The sequence below is a fragment of the Thalassophryne amazonica genome, chromosome 4 (genome assembly GCF_902500255.1).
Source record: "Thalassophryne amazonica chromosome 4, fThaAma1.1, whole genome shotgun sequence".
Taxonomy (NCBI): Eukaryota; Metazoa; Chordata; class Actinopteri; order Batrachoidiformes; family Batrachoididae; genus Thalassophryne; species Thalassophryne amazonica.
The window spans coordinates 132,544,292-132,562,432 of NC_047106.1; the positions used below are offsets into that span (position 1 = coordinate 132,544,292).

At 41.2% G+C, this 18,141-nt stretch overlaps 1 protein-coding gene across 1 annotated transcript in view; it reads left to right on the plus strand.

Moving 5' to 3' along the window:
- ryr1b (ryanodine receptor 1b (skeletal)) overlaps positions 1 to 18,141 on the plus strand; it is a 468,306-nt gene that overhangs the window by 190,484 nt on the left and 259,681 nt on the right. The window contains 9 exon segments of the mRNA XM_034168593.1: positions 8,991 to 9,264; positions 9,525 to 9,642; positions 9,771 to 9,903; positions 10,566 to 10,660; positions 10,768 to 10,903; positions 10,985 to 11,168; positions 16,064 to 16,175; positions 16,284 to 16,404; positions 16,523 to 16,692. Of these exon segments, the coding sequence (XP_034024484.1) occupies positions 8,991 to 9,264; positions 9,525 to 9,642; positions 9,771 to 9,903; positions 10,566 to 10,660; positions 10,768 to 10,903; positions 10,985 to 11,168; positions 16,064 to 16,175; positions 16,284 to 16,404; positions 16,523 to 16,692 (1,343 nt within the window).

An 18,141-nucleotide genomic window follows, 5' to 3' on the forward strand; every position in this document is an offset into this window, starting at 1 on the left:
AAACTTTAATATGAGATTTTAAGACACCTTGTATTGACTTGTATTAGTTGACAGAGAAGGTTCATAGGAGTCTTTGATGATTGTGCATTTACTCTCAGTTGCAACTGTATTTTTTATCACAATAATATTGCTATGACTTCACCATTACCATGGCTTGGACATCACTCAGTCTACATGTCTTTCAGGTGTATTGACATCCTGGAGCTGTCGGAGCGTCAGGATTTGATGAAGTTCCACTACCACACCTTGATGCTTTACTGTGCTGTTTGTGCTCTTGGCAACAACCGAGTGGCTCATGCCCTGTGCAGCCACGTGGATGAGTCTCAGCTTTTCTACGCCATTGAGAACACGTACCTACCTGGACCTCTGCGTAGCGGTTTCTATGACCTGCTTATCAGCATCCACCTAGAGTCTGCGAAGCGGGCACGCCTGGGCACCAACAAAGAATTTATCGTGCCCATTACTGAAGAGACTCTCAGCATTAAGCTCTATCCTGATGCAAAGAAGGCTCATTCTCTTCCCGGTGTGGGACGCAACACTTGCTTAAGGCCCAAGCTGCATTTCTCATCCATCAATTTTGTTGGCACAGACCCTGACCTCTACACACTTAGTCCTGTCTTTCCCTTGCAGGTGAGAAGCCTGAGATGGACGACACTGGTAACAGTGCAACCCATTTTTTCCCCAGGCCTATGATGTTTACAATTTTTAAAAAAAATACAGTTTAGATACCTAAATAACTTTTACAGTACAGAATACTACTTTTACTATACAGAGCTGGTGTTCTTGAAATACATGTTTGATGTTTAAGTCTATACCCCCATTGGAATATTCAGCCAGCAAAAAGCAGTATGCCACAATCTGTAGAGTATCTGAATGCTCATTAGATATTTAGTAGTCAAACAGTATCCATATCATGCACTACCTCCAAAATATGAAGACTACATCACACACCAGGCTACATTACATTATCCCATGATGCAGCTGGAGACGAGTAACTCAAGAACTTCCCAGGAAAATTCAGAGAAGGTACTAGACATATATGAAAGTGGTAGGAACCATTGAAAAAGTTTATCATTAAAAATAGAAATTTTTGCATTACACAGTGGATCCCTGAAACTATTCACAGCACTTCACTATTCCCACATTTTTTATGTTACAGCCTTATTCCAAATGGATGAATTCTTTCTTCCTCTCTCTCTCTCTCTCTCTCTCTCTCACTCTCTCTGTCTCTCTCTTTCAAAATTCTACACACAGTACCTCATAATGACAATGTGATTTTTTTTTTTTTGCAAATTTATTAAAAAAAGAAAGAAATTATGTGCACATAAGTATTCACAGCCTTTCCCATGAAGCTCAAAACTGAGCTCAGGTGCATCCTGTTTCCACTGATCATCCTTGAGATGTTTCTACAGATTAATTGGACTCCACCTGGGTTGATTAGTCGTGATTTGGCGAGGCACAGGCCTGTCTACATATAAGGTCACACAGTTGACAGTGCATGTCAGAGCACAAACCAAGCATGAAGTCAAAGGAATTGTCTGTAGACCTCCAAGACAGGATTGTCTTGAGGCACAAATCTGTTCTACTATTATTGTGAACACCTCTTTTTCTACTTTTTTTTTTACTAATAGCCCAGTTTCATAGCCTTAGGAGTGTGCATATCATGAATGCTTGGCCTTGTTGGATTTGTGAGAATCTACTGAATCTACTGGTACCTTGTTTCCCATGTAACAATAAGAAATATACTCAAAACCTGGATTAATCTTTTTAGTCACATAGCACTACTATTATTCTGAACACTACTGTATAGACAAACAAACACACTCACACCCACACGCACAGCTATGATCAATTTAAAGATTTAGTTCACCTAACCTGCATGTCTTTGGATGTGGTAGGAAGTACCCAGAGGAAACCCATGCAAACATGGTGAGAACATGCAAACTCCACACAGAAAGGCAACAGGTGGGAATCACTCCCATGACCTTGCTGTGAGGCAACAGTGCTAACCATTAAGCCACAGTGCTGCCTTCTTAGTTTTTTTTAAATATATATAAAAACAAAATTTTCTTGTTGTCATTATGGGGTGTTGTGTGGAGAACTTTGAGGGAAAAAATGAATTTACTCCATTTTGGAATAAGGCTGTAATATAACAAAATTTGGACAAAGTGTAGTGCTGTGATGATGGTGCCATTGCATACAAATTGTGTAGCTAACATTCACTCACTTAATTGTAGTATGTAATGGTTTCGTATTAGGTTCCTAACCAACAACAGTATTAGTATTCAGTTTATGCTTTTTGTGTCTTTTTTGTATGATTCTCCATTTTTGTTTGACCCATTTTCTATCAGACTGGACAGACGGGAACGTCTGGACACAATTGCAATACTCAACACAGTTGCTCTGCTTAGTAATAACGTTTACTGAAGGATTCAGTGGGGTGCAGTGCACAGCATGGCAGTCAAAGATGAGCAAACAGTTCCAAAACATCAGGCGTAAGGTGTGATCAGTACAAACAGGCAGGTGGTTGAAACACAACGTGGTAGCAGGACTTGGAAATATAGAACACAGAGCTGGAAGCGAAGGCACAAGGTGCAACAATCTGGCGGGGAACTAGTGCAACCAGTGGAGCTTAAATACACCCAGGTGATGAGCTACAGATTAGAAACAAGTGTGTGGAAAGATCCAGAACAGAGTGTGGCCCAGACAGGCTGTGATGCCCACCACCAAGCACCAAGAGAGATGGACAAGAGAGATAGGGACAGACAAAGCCCAAGCAGGAAAACCCAGCAAGAGAAATCACACAAAACAGAAACCTAAACTAAACTTAACAAAACTTGAACCTAAATTAAACATGGCACTGGCAGAAAAAAAAAAAACACATGGCAAAACAGAAACACATGGTCAAGAGTCGAGATCATGACATTTTCTTTTTCTTTATTTATCCCTTGGTGTTTGGCTTGACCTTGATGTTTCAGGGCATAGCCTCAGATTTGAGGAGTCAAAGCCTTTGCTGGGGTCTTAGTGGGTCAAAATCTTGGCTTTGGCCTTGAGGGTTTTGGACTTGGATTACCACAGTAATTGCTATCATGTCTGTTGTCTGTTTGTTAATGTGTTTTTCCCCCACAGGATCTGAAGACGAGGGCCATCAGCATGTTAACAGAGGCTGTGCTGGATGGAAGCCAGGCCATGAGAGATCCAGTAGGTGGCAGTGTTGAGTTCCACTTTGTCCCCATTCTGAAGCTCATCAGTACACTCCTCATTATGGGCATCTTCAATGACGACGACACCAAACACATCCTCAAGATGATTGAACCCAATGTTTTCAGCGGGAAGCAGGAAGAGGTGGAAGAAGAGAACTCCAAGGAGGGTGGAGATGCTGAAGGGAAAGGCAAGGAAACAAAGGAGGATGCTGAGCCTGAGCTTGAGGACGAAGGGGTTGGTGATGAGGAAGAGCTCAAAGACCTCAAGAAAGGAGAGGGTGAGGAAGGGGAATTGGAAGAGGAAGGAGAAGAAAAGGAGGGGGGAGAGACTAAAGAAGAAAAGACGGATGGAGAGAAGGCAGAAGAAGAGAAGGAGCAGAGGTTGTGGAGGATAAAGTGAAAGAGGAAGAGGATGGTCTGGAGGAAGGGTTACTCCACATGAAACTGCCAGAATCGGTCAAACTGCAGGTTCGTCACCACATTTAAATGTCTTCTTTTGTCTCTCACCTTCTGAATTTCAACATTTTCAGATTTCAAAACATCTGTGACTCTCTCGCTGTGCTCCGGACAGATGTGCACGCTGCTGCAGTATTTCTGTGACTGTGAGCTCCGGCACAGAGTGGAAGCCATCGTGGCCTTTCTGACCCATTTATCAACAGTGTTCAGGGCAACCAGCGCGTGCGTTACAACCTGTTAATGAAAGCCTCTCCATGGTCGGCTGCTGAGACTGCACGAAGGACCCGGGAGTTCCGCTCTCCACCTCAGGACCAGGTACAAAATAACCAGCAACAAATTTGCAATAGAACATGCCAAAAAAGAGAAATGTGTCAGAATTAAATATTTAACTTCAATTGTTATGTTGGTGTTGAGTCGTCATCATGGCAGTCCCTCAGTGGCAAGGAAGAGTGTAACTTGATCGATTCCTGAAGAGCTAAAAAAATCTACATCCACGGTTGATGTAGAGACGCCTGTACTTAGGAACTCAGTTCAGACATACCATGAAGAATGACCAAAGACACATTTTGCATTGTGAAAGACTGTTGCCAGTAATTCCTCATGCAAAGCAAAACAAACAACAGAAAGTCAGAATGTGTAAAAATGTCCTCCTCTTCAAGGTTCTTTTGCTGACCAATTTCAAGCACTCTCCAGAGGAGGAGGACTGTCCTGTACCGAGGACACGCGGGACACAATGAGAGAATTCCACAATGACATTCTGCTTCACTGTGGTGAGGAGTCCTTCAAGCATTTTTACCCCGCAAGTGTGCTTGACCACGTTCTGAGTGTCTTCATCCTAAAAGTCTACTTTTTCAGTATACATATTGAGGAGGAGACAGAGGAGGAGGAGGTTGACTCGTCACTCAGGGGAAGACTTCTCAGTCTGGTGGACAGGTCAAGAGCTTGCGCAAGAAGGAGGAGGAAAAGCCAGAGGCTGAGGAGGGAAACAAAACCAAGTAAGACTAAAACTACAGTAAAACTCACACTACACTGTCATCGTATAAACCAGATATTTGCACTCACCAGACAAAAGCTAAAGCCCCAATGCTTTGTATGGTTTTCTACGTAATAAATCAAATCAAATCAAATAAATTTTATTTATATAGCGCCAAATCACAACAACAGTTGCCCCAAGGCGCTTTATATTGTAAGGCAAAAGACATACAATAATTACAGAAAAACCCCAACGGTCAAAACGACCCCCTGTGAGCAAGCACTTGGCGACAGTGGGAAGGAAAAACTCCCTTTTAACAGGAAGAAACCCTCCAGCAGAACCAGTCTCAGGGAGGGGCAGTCTTCTGCTGGGACTGGTTGGGGCTGAGGGAGAGAACCAGGAAAAAAGACATGCTGTGGAGTGGAGCAGAGATCAATCACTAATGATTAAATGGAGAGTGGTGCATACAGAGCAAAAAGAGAAAGAAACACTCAGTGCATCATGGGAACCCCCCAGCAGTCTAAGTCTATAGCATGAATTTAGTTTAGCATGAATAAACACCGTATATACTGGATTTTGTATAACGGATTTTCGCTCACATCGGACAAAACGTCCCATCCCATTGTCATGTATTTCCACTAAAAATCCCTTGCATGTACTTCACAGAACAGTCTGGATGTACCCAGTAACAGAGGTATGAAATGATGTTCAGCACTGACACTCACCGATTCGAGGAAAGTCGAGACTGTATGTCCTTGCTTGTTTATTTTTCTAAACTATGCTTAGACATGGTGCCTAAACGATGCCGGTGATTATTAACAAACTGCTGCTTGCTTCCTGCACTGTAATATGGTGTTACATTTCACACATATCGCTGGGTGTGAAGCCCCTTTCACACCAGGGCTGCTTCAAGTTGCGTCATGTGGCATCATGACGACGCCACGTGGAAGCAACCCAGTGCCGAGACGATGCAACTCAAAGCCTCAACAGCGCGAGGGACGCAAAGGACGAAGCAAATCGGACGCCAAAAATTAAACATGTTTAATTTTTTCTGCATCCTGTGCTCGACGCAGAAATTAAGTGGTTTCAGCGCAAGTCAGAGCAACGCGACAGTACTCAACGTAACTGGAAGCCACAACCTCACAATACAACGTTACCCGGTGCCAATTTATGATTCCTGCTGTGTTCCATTGTTCCTGAAATATAAATCATGCAGAATTGTTCTTATTCTGTACACAATGCAGTGAAACTACACGCTCAAAGAGCACAGAAAAACAAAAATACTGGTTGCAGCTGCTGCAGCTGCAGCTCCTCGCTCTTCTCTCACAAATGTGTTTAAATAAAGTCCATAAAGACTGATTGCCAGAGACAGGACATGTCCACATCCAGTAAAAAGTCCGGACATCTCCAAGCCACTCAGAGATGATTCGTTCACACGCACATGTGAACACTTAAAAAAAAACAAAACTGTCTGGCTGCAGGCAGTTAGTTCCTTGTTCTCCCCTAAAACTCTCTTATCACTGTGTTAAAAAAAGGACAAAAAAGGACATAAGTCCTGTTCACAGACTGATTGCCAGAGACAGGACATGTCCACATCAAGTAGAACTCCAGTCATCTCCACATTTGCTCACTGACGGTGCACGCGTGCATCTCATGCGCGCATCTCATGCACTCATTTCATGTGCGCATCTTGATAAACTATAGGAAAGATAAACTATAACAAAACTCAGAGCGCAGACCTGCAGTTCAGCACAAGAACAAATATAAACTGGAAGAGAAGTCAGAGGGCACAGTCTGCAGCCAAACTTTGCACTCTGATTTCTCTGCGTTCTCACCTCCTCTCTGTCCCCCTGCTGCGTGCACCTGATGCAGGCAATCCTGCGTTGTCATGACGCCACAGGAAGCAACTTGAAGTGGACCTGGTGGGAAAGGGGCTTGAGGAACCAAACCACTTTAGGTCAGAGCCCTCTGCATGGCTGTGAACCTCAATTTCAAATATGACAGTTGTTGGAGCACGTTTGATTAAGATATAATGTAAATTATACATTAAATGGGGTTTTCCATGTTAAATTTAAATGACCACAAAATCTGTAATCTGGATCAGAGCCCTATCAAACTTTGTCAGTCGATAAAGGATACCATCCTACATAATGCTGCAAATATGAAAGAAATTTGATCTTTTTTGACAGAAATATGAATTTTTGAAATTTCCTTCAATGTTAAAGATAGGGATTTTTTCAAGATTTTTTCCTGGCTTTGGCCTTTGATCTGTGACCTTGAAAATTGAACCAGTTCTTGCCAATGAGGATATGATCTTCAGTAAAATGTCATCTATAAATTTAGGATAAATTGTGGGCTCTGGGCTGTTCACCATGAAACAGACAAACAGATAAGCAAGCAAACAAACGGGAGCCAAAACATAACATCTGCAGAACTTTTTTGGCGGAGGTAAAAACTTGGGACACTAAAGCATTTACTTTGTAATGTTGTCATTCCTTTTCACAACACTGAAGAGACATTTTGGCACTGAGGCCACCAAGTGATGAAGCCTTTGAAATGTTTCGCTCCATTCTTCATGTAAACGTGTTTTAAAATGTGCAACAGTAGGTTGTTGCATTTTTCCTTTCAAAATTCTCCATGGATTCTCTATTGGAACCGTTCAAAACTGCAGGCAGGCCAGTTCAGTATCCGTACCCTCTCCCTCCACAGCCATGCCTTTGTAATGTGTACAGATTGTGGGTTTGCATTGTCTTGTTGAAAAAATACCTTAATGTCCCTGGAGAAGATGTTGTCTTGAAGGCTGCATATCTTGCTCTAGAATCTCAATTTACAAAATTATAGACACAGAAAAAAATAGCAACAATAGCAAAACAGAGATCCAGAATGGTAGCAAAAATCAATCTGGAGTTAATAAAGAACGAGACATAGAAAGCTAGACAACAGGGCAACACCAAACACAATCAGACAACTTTAAGATGTTCTAACAGAGGATTTAAAGTACATGGTGCAATTAAATCTGGAAGTGTGGGGACTAGGACTAGAATCATTGAGAAAGGGTTCGATCCACTGACATCGATAGCCTTTTTATTGGGAAAATGATCATTTCTCTACATATTGATTGCAGACCCTGTAGCATGTCTGTAATCAACCGCTTCTGCAGCAGCGGTTCTTGAATCTTGAAGCAACGAAGCAGTGCTCCGACCTGCTACTTTCTTGGTTCTCTGTTTCTCTGCTTTCAGAAGAGGCAAGTCTACTTGTTAATCCCTCTCAAAGCCATTAAAAATGTCAATCATGAGTCACTTTTGTGCAGATTAAAGTCACTAACTGGGGCTCTTGTCTTGTTGCAAGCAAGAAACGAGAATCGTCCTCCGTACAGCTCCAAACACTGCGCCGCTCTCTGCCGAGTCAAGTTAGAGTCCGGGCAGAATTATTAACTTCAAAGTGAATCACTGTTTTAAATCAAATGACACCTCTTCCAAACGTTGTAAAGCAGATAACAAACTACAACAGACTAAATTTTTTTCCTCCCAAAATAAGAGTCCTGAATTAATTTATGAATGACATTGATGTTGATGTGCAGCACAGCCGTTTGCAAAAGCTCAGCTCAGAGCCTTTGGAGTTACCTTTGTGTCAATGCCTGAAAGGAAATGCTTCTGAGAAAAAATACAGATTTTGTTTATTTCTATTTATGTCCAGAGCTCAAGGATCCAGTGACCAATTTCATTTACTTAATTTTATTTACTTTAAGACTCAATAAAATGTTGTTGACATAGAAACCTGTAAAGCCTACTTTTAGTACACAGGAGGTATTGATAAGGGAATTGATAAGGAATTGGATTGATAAGCGGAATTGATAACGGCATCAGTATTGATATAATCTTATCAATACCCATCCCTAGCGGGGACACAAGAACATGACCCAAAAGTCAAAATTAACACAGAGAGTTTGACAAAATAAGAGCATCTCTGAACGAACACAGAGGAAAAATTGTGAGAAATAACTCAGAGTGACTGTAAAATAGCTCAAAACCGGCAAACAGGACTGAAGCTAAAACGTGACCCATGACAATGCAGGAGATACAACCTTGAAGAAATTAGAGAGTATAAAATGGTGACAGGGGAGAGTGTAGCAAGACAGCATTGGATGGGGGTTGGTTGGTTGACATGGAGGTGGAAGAGAGTGATCCTCTCCCAGCGGTTATTGGGCGAGAGGCAGGCTACACTCTAGACAGGCCATCAGTCAATCACTTGTCCAATCCAAGAATATTAAAAACCTGTCTTTTGTAATTATATTTCTAGCGGAACCAGCCTTCTGATTTTACACCATAGGAGACTTACACTTGTCTGTGTTTCTTCAGGCACTCTTCAGGAGCTGATCTCACACACGATGATCCACTGGGCCCAGGAGTCGTTCATACAGAACCCTGAGCTGGTGCGTCTGATGTTCAGCCTGCTCCACAGGCAGTATGACGGGCTCGGAGAGTTGATCCGAGCTTTGCCCAAAGCCTATGCTATCAACGCTGTGTCCTTTCAAGACACCATGGACCTGCTTGAGTGCCTGGGACAGATCCGGTCACTGCTCATTGTCCAGATGGGCCCAGAAGAAGAGCGACTCATGATTCAGAGCATTGGGTCAGTGTGGGCATTATGATAACTACTCTGAATGCGAGCTCAGTAAAAGCAGCACAAACAAAGCATGTGTTGTCAGGATCAGTTAATGTTCAGTCATTTGTGGTCTCTTTGCACATGTACTTTCTTAACTTTATGGGCAGGATGGGATCTTCTCTCCCTTCCTGTACTTTTCTTATGTCACTTCAACAGCTTTACAGACTACATGAGTAATGTACAAAGCGAAAAAGTGTGATTATAATATTAGATTTCCCCACCCTCAGTAACATCATGAACAACAAAGTTTTCTACCAGCACCCCAATCTGATGAGAGCTCTCGGCATGCATGAGACCGTCATGGAGGTGATGGTCAATGTGTTGGGTGGAGGAGGAGACTCAAAGGTACGGCATCCTTTTCACTCTGTCAAATTCATTTCTTTGTCACAGTAACTATAAATGCAGGTGCTTTTTTGTCAGAAGAGCATACCTGACAGCAGTTTTCATTTGTTTTCTTCTTTATTTGTTTCCAGGAGATTCGATTCCCTCAGATGGTGACCAACTGCTGTCGTTTCCTGTGTTATTTCTGTCGTATCAGCCGGCAAAACCAGCGCGCCATGTTTGACCATCTGAGCTACTTGTTGCAAAATAGTGGCATTGGCCTCGGTCAGTGATTTTTGGTCTAAGAAAAATCCCTATTCATTTTTAAATGTTAAAATTTGATATGATTCAGAAGAACAGAAAAAAAAGCTATGTTCGATGCTCAAATTAAAACTCAGCCTCAGGTCACATGATTGTGAAAGTTTACAACCTTCCATAGAATTTATGACCAGCGACCCAAGCTGGGCTTTACTCTCACAAACCAAAATGAAATGAAAAGAAAACACTGAGAGTGTTTTCTTTTCATTTCATTTCATTGTTTTCTTTTCATTCAAGAGAGTGTTGGAACACATTTAAATGTATACTAACACTGACAGCCACTTGCGTAAGAGCAACCCATATTTATTTCTAATTTATTAATTATAATGAGTGTATTTTCTTTTCTCAATATTTTGAGGGTGCGTTAACATAGGGCCCTCTGGTGACCAGCTGCCCATGCCCTATTGGTTGCAAAGATATCTTGAAAAATGCGTTTTTGGAATGGTATTTTTCACAATCTTGATCTTGAACTCTGACCAATCTGCTCCAAAAGTTAATCATCTGGAGACATTCATCCAAAGAATATTCCTACCAGGTTTGGTGAAAGTACCTCATGCCGGTGCACAGGGTAAACATTAATCGTTTACTATGTGATAGATTGATTGATGTCATGTGCGTTCTATTTGCAGGTATGCGTGGCTCCACCCCCCTGGATGTGGCTGCTGCCTCCTGCATTGATAACAATGAGCTGGCCTTGGCTCTACAGGAGCAGGACCTGGAAATGGTTTGGGAAAACAGAGATAAATTAAAGAGATGAAGACACAAAAGCTCACAGTGGACATATTAACTCATAAGGTATCTCGGTTTTCCCTCATGCGGATGTTGATGTAGGTGGTGACATACTTGGCGGGCTGCGGTCTACAGATGTGCCCAATGCTGCTGTCCAAAGGCTACCCTGACATTGGCTGGAACCCCTGTGGAGGAGAGCGTTACCTGGATTTCCTACGTTTTGCCGTCTTTGTTAATGGTCAGCCCTGCACATTCTGATTACCTGTTGTACTAGTTTGAAGAAGACTGTTGCTCATATTTGCGTACGTCCTCCTCACAGGAGAGAGCGTGGAGGAGAATGCCAATGTTGTAGTGCGTTTGCTGATTCGGCGTCCTGAATGCTTTGGTCCGGCCCTGAGAGGAGAGGGTGGGAACGGTCTGCTGGCTGCCATGGAGGAGGCCATCAAGATCTCTGAGGATCCAGCAAGGGATGGACCCACCGTTAAAAAAGACAGACGCTTCATGTAAGTGATGGCACACTATGAATGACAGTTAAAGACAAGATTAAAGCAGAATAATGTCATCAGAAATGGGTGAGCAAGTTTTCACCAAACCTTTCTTGTGTGAGTGCGTCATGGGCCTGTATTTGTGTGGACTCGGGTTGCATTTTTCTGGGTTTTCATCCCCCAATGGCCGAAGGTCCAAAGGGAGATTATGTCATGGCGATTTCTGTCGGTCTGTCTGTCCATTCGTCCCTCCGACCATTTGTGCTTCCCCAAAAGGGTATAAGCGTTCTGAAGTAAACTCCTCTCACATTTTTAGGAGGAATTTTGTGAAACTCCGTCAAAGTCCTTGTTATAGGTCGGTAATACGCATATTGTAATATTGTACAAAATTGACACATTTTGGCAGAGTATTGGCCCTTGATTAACAAACCTAGAGACTGCCACTTACATAAGTTGGTGTTTGGATTCTGAAATCAACTATCACATACCTTGAAATGCTATCAGAATGTAGGAAGCACCATTTGCCAGCGGAGGATATTGAGCTCTCACAGCACTCTTGTTGCTGACTGTTCTCTCATGGATTTTCTTTTATTTCCTGTGTATTAGTTTAGAGATTTTTCCCCTTCTTAATGTCTTTCACTACATATGTGAGTTTATTTTAGCCCAGAGCTGCCGGCACACCTTTTACATCAGTCGGTTTCCTCTTGGTTTCCTTCTGCTGTGGGAGGGCAGTGAACGGGTTTCTCTTTTACTTTAGGTTTACGTGCTCTCATCATCATGTCTGTGTCCTTCTGTCCTCCTCTCGAGCCTCCTTACACCTTTCAGTATTCACTGCTGCATGTTACATTTCCTGTGTTCTGGTTATCTGTCATTTATGGTTGCAATGTGTCCTTGTCCTGTCGAAACGCGGTGCGGTGGATAGGTGTCCCTTGGCTTGTTTTTGTCTTATGCACGCTTGTGGCTTTTAGCTCTCCTCCTCCTTTTTTGTGCCCTTTTTGTTTCCCCCGCTTTTCCTAATGGTTATCCTGAGTTAAGGCTTCATTTGTTATTTTTCTTTGTTGTCCTGTGTGTTGTTTCTGGGTGCATGGCCACCTCATAAAATGCCATCTCTGGCAGTAATTCTCTGGAGGCCCTCGTACCTCCGTGTTTCCACTGTTGACGGGCATATGCCCTTTATAAGGAGTGTGATTCCTCATGCAGGTGCCAGAGCATCACGGTTGATGGCTTTCCCACCATTCTTATTGAGCATTCCATTCACGTTTCCCTGTGAATTATTAACAGGATCATGTTTCCTAGATTCTGATCATTCCTAGCTCCCTTGACTCTGCCTCTCATCTCTGGTAATGTTTGCTTGAGTGATTCCTGTTGTGAAACACATAGATCCTGGTTATCCTCTTTTGAGCCAGTCACTCGAGTTACAGATTATTTTCACTGCTTTCTCCCCTTCTTGTTTTGGAAGGATCAAATAGATTTTTGCGAACTATTTGCTCTTTTCCATTTTTTTTCTGTTTTTGCACTGCAGATCGCCGTGGACTTTTTTTTATTGCCACTGCTAATGAACTATCACCATCTGGTGGCTCACATGTTCCACTGCAGTACAGCATGGTATTTGTGGCTGCTAGTAATCTATGGAGCCATTATTGTAGCAAAAGTATTTACAAATGTATATTTCAGTTCCCTTGTAGACTTGTAATGGACTATTGCCCTCTGGTGGCCCAGTCATTGCACTGCAGAACTGCTTTTTTGAAGTCAGGTTTTGCACCCGAACGCTCCAACATTTGTGACCAAGTCAGTTAATTTATGGTTAAAATAAAGCCTTTTGAATTTCTGAGCCTGTGTCCGTTTTCTGCAAAGGGGTTCCAGAGCGTCTCATGATGATTAACTTTTGGAGCAGATCAAAGGCTGATGTCAAGGTTGTCAAGAATGCATTTTTCGGGATGTCTCTATAACCAGTTTGGCTGGAGGAGTAATCGAATGCTTATATCAACATACATAGTATATAGTTGTGCTTGTTTTTGGCAATTCTTTAGAGACTATGAATGATAATACAAAAACTTTTTTTACTCATGGTTAGTGGTTGTGTGAAGCCATTTATTGTCAAAATGCCTGTAGTCCTGTATTTCAGGTGAAGTTATTTGTGGGGGTTTTTGCATCCCGAGCAATTTTTCTGGCCACTGTTGCTGAAATTTCTGTTGGTCTACCTGACCGTGGTTTGGTTCCAACAGAATCCCTCATTTTCCACTTCTTAATTAGAGTGTGAACACTGCTGATTGGCATTCTCAGTCCCTTAGATATGTTTTTAAATCGCTTTCCTGTTTTATACAGTTCAATTCTTTGACAAATCTTTTGCTTTCTGTATGTCTCAGAAACCAGAAATGTCAGTGCAGCATTGGATGAAAGATGCAAGGGTCTGTCAGGAGCCCAGAACCTCACTGATCTTTTATACACACACACACACTGATTACAAGCAAACAGATCACAGGTGAGGATGGTTACCTTTTGTATCCATTCAAACCCGTTTGTGTTGACTTCTGTGCATGTTATCAGGCCAAAATCACCAGGATGTGTAAACCTTTGATCAGGGTCATTTGAGTAGTTTCTGTTGTCATTCTGATTTAATAAGACTAAACACAGTTGTTTTACAATAAATAGCTTCACACAACCACTAACCATTAGTGGAAAAAAGAGTTTTTGTGTTATCATTCATATTCTCTGAAAAATGGCCAAAAAAAAATCTAAAATTCTGCCAGGGTCTGTAAACATTTGAGCACAACCGCATACAATAAGAAGTCCCATATCATCCCTGAGGTCCACTGGTGCCAGTACTTATACCTGGATACTGTAACGGGAAGCAGATAAGATTTTACTGGTAATCCTTAACAGGATGCCAGTGTAGTGCAGGTTACTTCTCCAGTCAAGGCTGGCACCCATTTACAACTACAGTAGTGTTCAGAATAATAGTAGTGCTACATGTGATTTCTTAGATTTTTCACTCAGTCATCTTCAGCTGGTTACTCTAATTGAGGGTCACTGGAGGATTGGAGCCTATCCCAGTGGCCATATGGCGTGAGGTCGGGTACACCCAAGACAGGATACCAGTCTGTTTTAGGGCACATACAGTAGTGTTCAGAATAATAGTAGTGCTATGTGACTAAAAAGATTAATCCAGGTTTTGAGTATATTTCTTATTGTTACATGGGAAACAAGGTACCAGTAGATTCAATAGATTCTCACAAATCCTACAAGACCAAGCATTCATGATATGCACACTCTTAAGGTTATGAAACTGGGCTGTTAGTAAAAAAAAAGTAGAAAAGGGGGTGTTCACAATAATAGTAGTGTGGCATTCAGTCAGTGAGTTCGTCAATTTTGTGGAACAAACAGGTGTGAATCAGGTGTCCCCTATTTAAGGATGAAGCCAGCACCTGTTGAACATGCTTTTCTCTTTGAACGCCTGAGGACAATGGGACGTTCAAGACATTGTTCAGAAGAACAGCGTAGTTTGAATAAAAAGTTGATTGAGAGGGAAAACTTATATGCAGGTGCAAAACATTATAGGCTGTTCATCTACAATGATCTCCAATGCTTTAAAATGGACAAAAAAAACAAAAAAAAAACAGAGACGTGTGGAAGAAAACTTAAAACAGCCACCAAAATGGATAGAAGAATAACCAGAATGGCAAAGGTTCACCCATTGATCAGCTCCAGGATGATCAAAGGCAGTCTAGAGTTACCTGTAAGTGCTGTGACAGTTAGAAGACGCCTGTGTGAAGCTAATTTATTTGCAAGAATCCCCTGCAAAGTTCCTCTGTTAAATAAAAGACATGTGCAGATGAGGTTACAATTTGCCAAAGAACACATCAACTGGCCTAAAGAGAAATGGAGGAATATTTTGTGGACTGATGAGAGTAAAATTGTTCTTTTTGGGTCCAAGGGCCGCAGACAGTTTGTGAGACGACCCCCAAACTCTGACTTCAGGCCACAGTTCACAGTGAAGACAGTGAAGCATGGTGGTGCAAGCATCATGATATGGGCATGTTTCTCCTACTATGGTGTTGGGCCTATATATCGCATACCAGGTATCATGGATCAGTTTGGATATGTCAAAATACTTGAAGAGGTTGTGTTGCCTTATGCTGAAGAGGACATGCCCTTGAAATGGGTGTTTCAACAAGACAGTGACCCCAAGCACACTAGTAAACGAGCAAAATCTTGGTTCCAAACCAACAAAATTAATGCCTCGCAGATGTGAAGAAATCATGAAAAACTGTGGTTATACAACTAAATACTAGTTTAGTGATGCACAGGATTGCTAAAAAAAAGTAGTTTGAACATAATAGTTTTGAGTTTGTAGTGTCAACAGCAGATGCTACTATTATTGTGAACACCGCCTTTTCTACTTTTTTTTACTAATAGCCCAATTTCATAGCCTTAAGAGTGTGCATATCATGAATGCTTGGTCTTGTTGGATTTGTGAGAATCTACTGAATCTACTGGTACCTTGTTAACCATGTAACAATAAGAAATATTCTCAAAAGCTGGATTAATCTTTTTAGTCACATAGCACTACTATTACTCTGAACACTACTGTAGGTTGACTGGGACAATACAGATGGTGTCTTGTGCACGGTCACAGACAGGTTGTGTGACCAAGAACTGCACCTAGGTCTACATATTGGTAGTCCAATGCCCATGAAGAAATAACACCACTAAAACATCATGCAATTTATCAACATTTTTTAAAATTTTCTCAAAACTGTTGCCTTTTCGCTGGGATGTACATGGTTACATTTGACCCCTAACCTGCGGTTATTTATAGTATGTTTGTCTCAAATAAACACAGGCTTTATGTAGCTGGATATGTTCATTTCCACATCTCTCTATTTGTTTCTGATTTTTTTGATGGTTGGCAGATTTGGTGGAGAGGAACAACAAGAGGAGACCCGTGTCCATTTGGGAAATGCCATCATGTCCTTCTATTCAGCCCTCATTGATCTGCTGGGCCGCTGTGCTCCTGAGATGCATGTGAGTATGATTTATTTTCACAACACTTTTTCCTAAGTCTACAATGTTAAGGTTTGTGGTTATATACAAACTGAGACATAAGACTTTTTTCATATGTACTATCTACAGCTGATCCAAGCAGGGAAGGGTGAGGCTTTAAGGATCAGAGCCATCCTGAGGTCTCTGGTACCCATAGAGGATCTTGTGGGAGTCATAAGCTTACCTGTGCAGATTCCAGCCTATGGCAAAGGTTAGATGCAAACAGACATGATCATACTGAGTACATACTCCACTATCTGGGAATATTATTTTACATCCATCTTGGATCAATATAATATCATTGATGATTTCTCTGATTGTAACTACAGATGGTCAGATTATTGAGCCAAAGATGTCAGCCAGTTTTGTGCCAGACCACAAAGCGTCCATGGTGCTGTTCCTTGACAGAGTGTATGGTATTGATAATCAGGACTTCCTGCTCCATGTTCTGGAGGTTGGCTTCCTCCCTGACATGAGAGCTGCAGCCTCCTTGGACACGGTGAGAAGTCAAACTCAAACAACACAAAAATCTTAAATTCAAGAATTCTGTATCAGACATAAAATTGGAAACTCCATTCAATTTTGATGGCGTAGGTAAATCCATAACAGAAAAAAATGTGAGTGATTGAGGCACTTTTGATTGAGATTGCAAAATCCGCAGTAAGGATCAGATCCGGATCAAACTTTGTCAGGCCATAGTGAGTGCCAGTCTGCACCTCACTTTCAAATATGAGAGTGACTGGGCCATATTTGATTAAGATAGAATGTAAAATATACATTAAATGGGGGTTTCAATGTTAAATTCAAATGTCCACAAAATCCACAGTCCAGATCAGATCCAGATCAAATTTTGTCAGGCCATAGTGAGTGTCAGTCTGCATCTCACTTTCAAATATGAGAGTGACTGGACCATGTTTGATTAAGATAGAATGTAAAATATACATTAAATGGGGTTTTCAGTGTTAAATTCAAGTGGCCACAAAATCTGCAATCTGGATCAGATCTGGGTCAAACTGTCATTTGATAAAGGATACATCCTACATAATGCGCTGAAATTTTTGAAAATGCATTCAATGTTAAAAATAGGATTTTTTTCTATTTTCCATTTTCCTCACTTTCATATATGAGAGTGATTGAGGCATGTTTGATTAAGATATAATGTAAAATATACATTAAATGGGGTTTTCAATGTTAATTTTAAATGGCCACAAAATCTGTATTCCAGTTCAATGTTAAACACAGGGATTTTTCCAGTTTTCCAAGATTTTTCCTGACATTGACCTTTGACGTATAACCTTGAAAACTGAATCAGTTCTTGCCTCTTAGGATATGAAGCTTCTGTAAAAATTTCAGCCCACAATTCTTCACATATTTTTATGAAATGTTTTACTGAAGATTCATATCATGATAGGCAAGAACTAATTCAGTTTTCAAGGTCATACGTCAAAGGTCAGTGTCAGGAAAAATCTTGGAAAACTGGAAAAATCCCTGTGTTTAACATTGAACTGGAATACAGATTTTGTGGCTGTTGAAAATTAACATTGAAAACCCTATTTAATGTATATTTTACATTATATCTTAATCAAACATGCCTCAATCACTCTCATATATGAAAGTGAGGTGCAGACTGGCACTCACTATTTCCTGACAAAGTTGGATCCGGATCTGATCTGGATTGTGGATTTTGTGGACATTTGAATGTAATATTGAAAAGCCCATTTGAGGTACATTTTGCATTATATATCAGTCTAAAGTGCCTCAATCACTCTTATTTGTGACAGTGAGGTAGAAACTGGCACTCTTAATGAATCGACTAAGTATGATCGCATCTGATCTGTATTGTGAATTTAGCAAACATTGGATTTTAACATTGAAAAGCCCTTTTGATCTATATTTTGTATTATATTTTAGCTTATAAAATGCAACTTCTAGCATAACTTTGAACTTG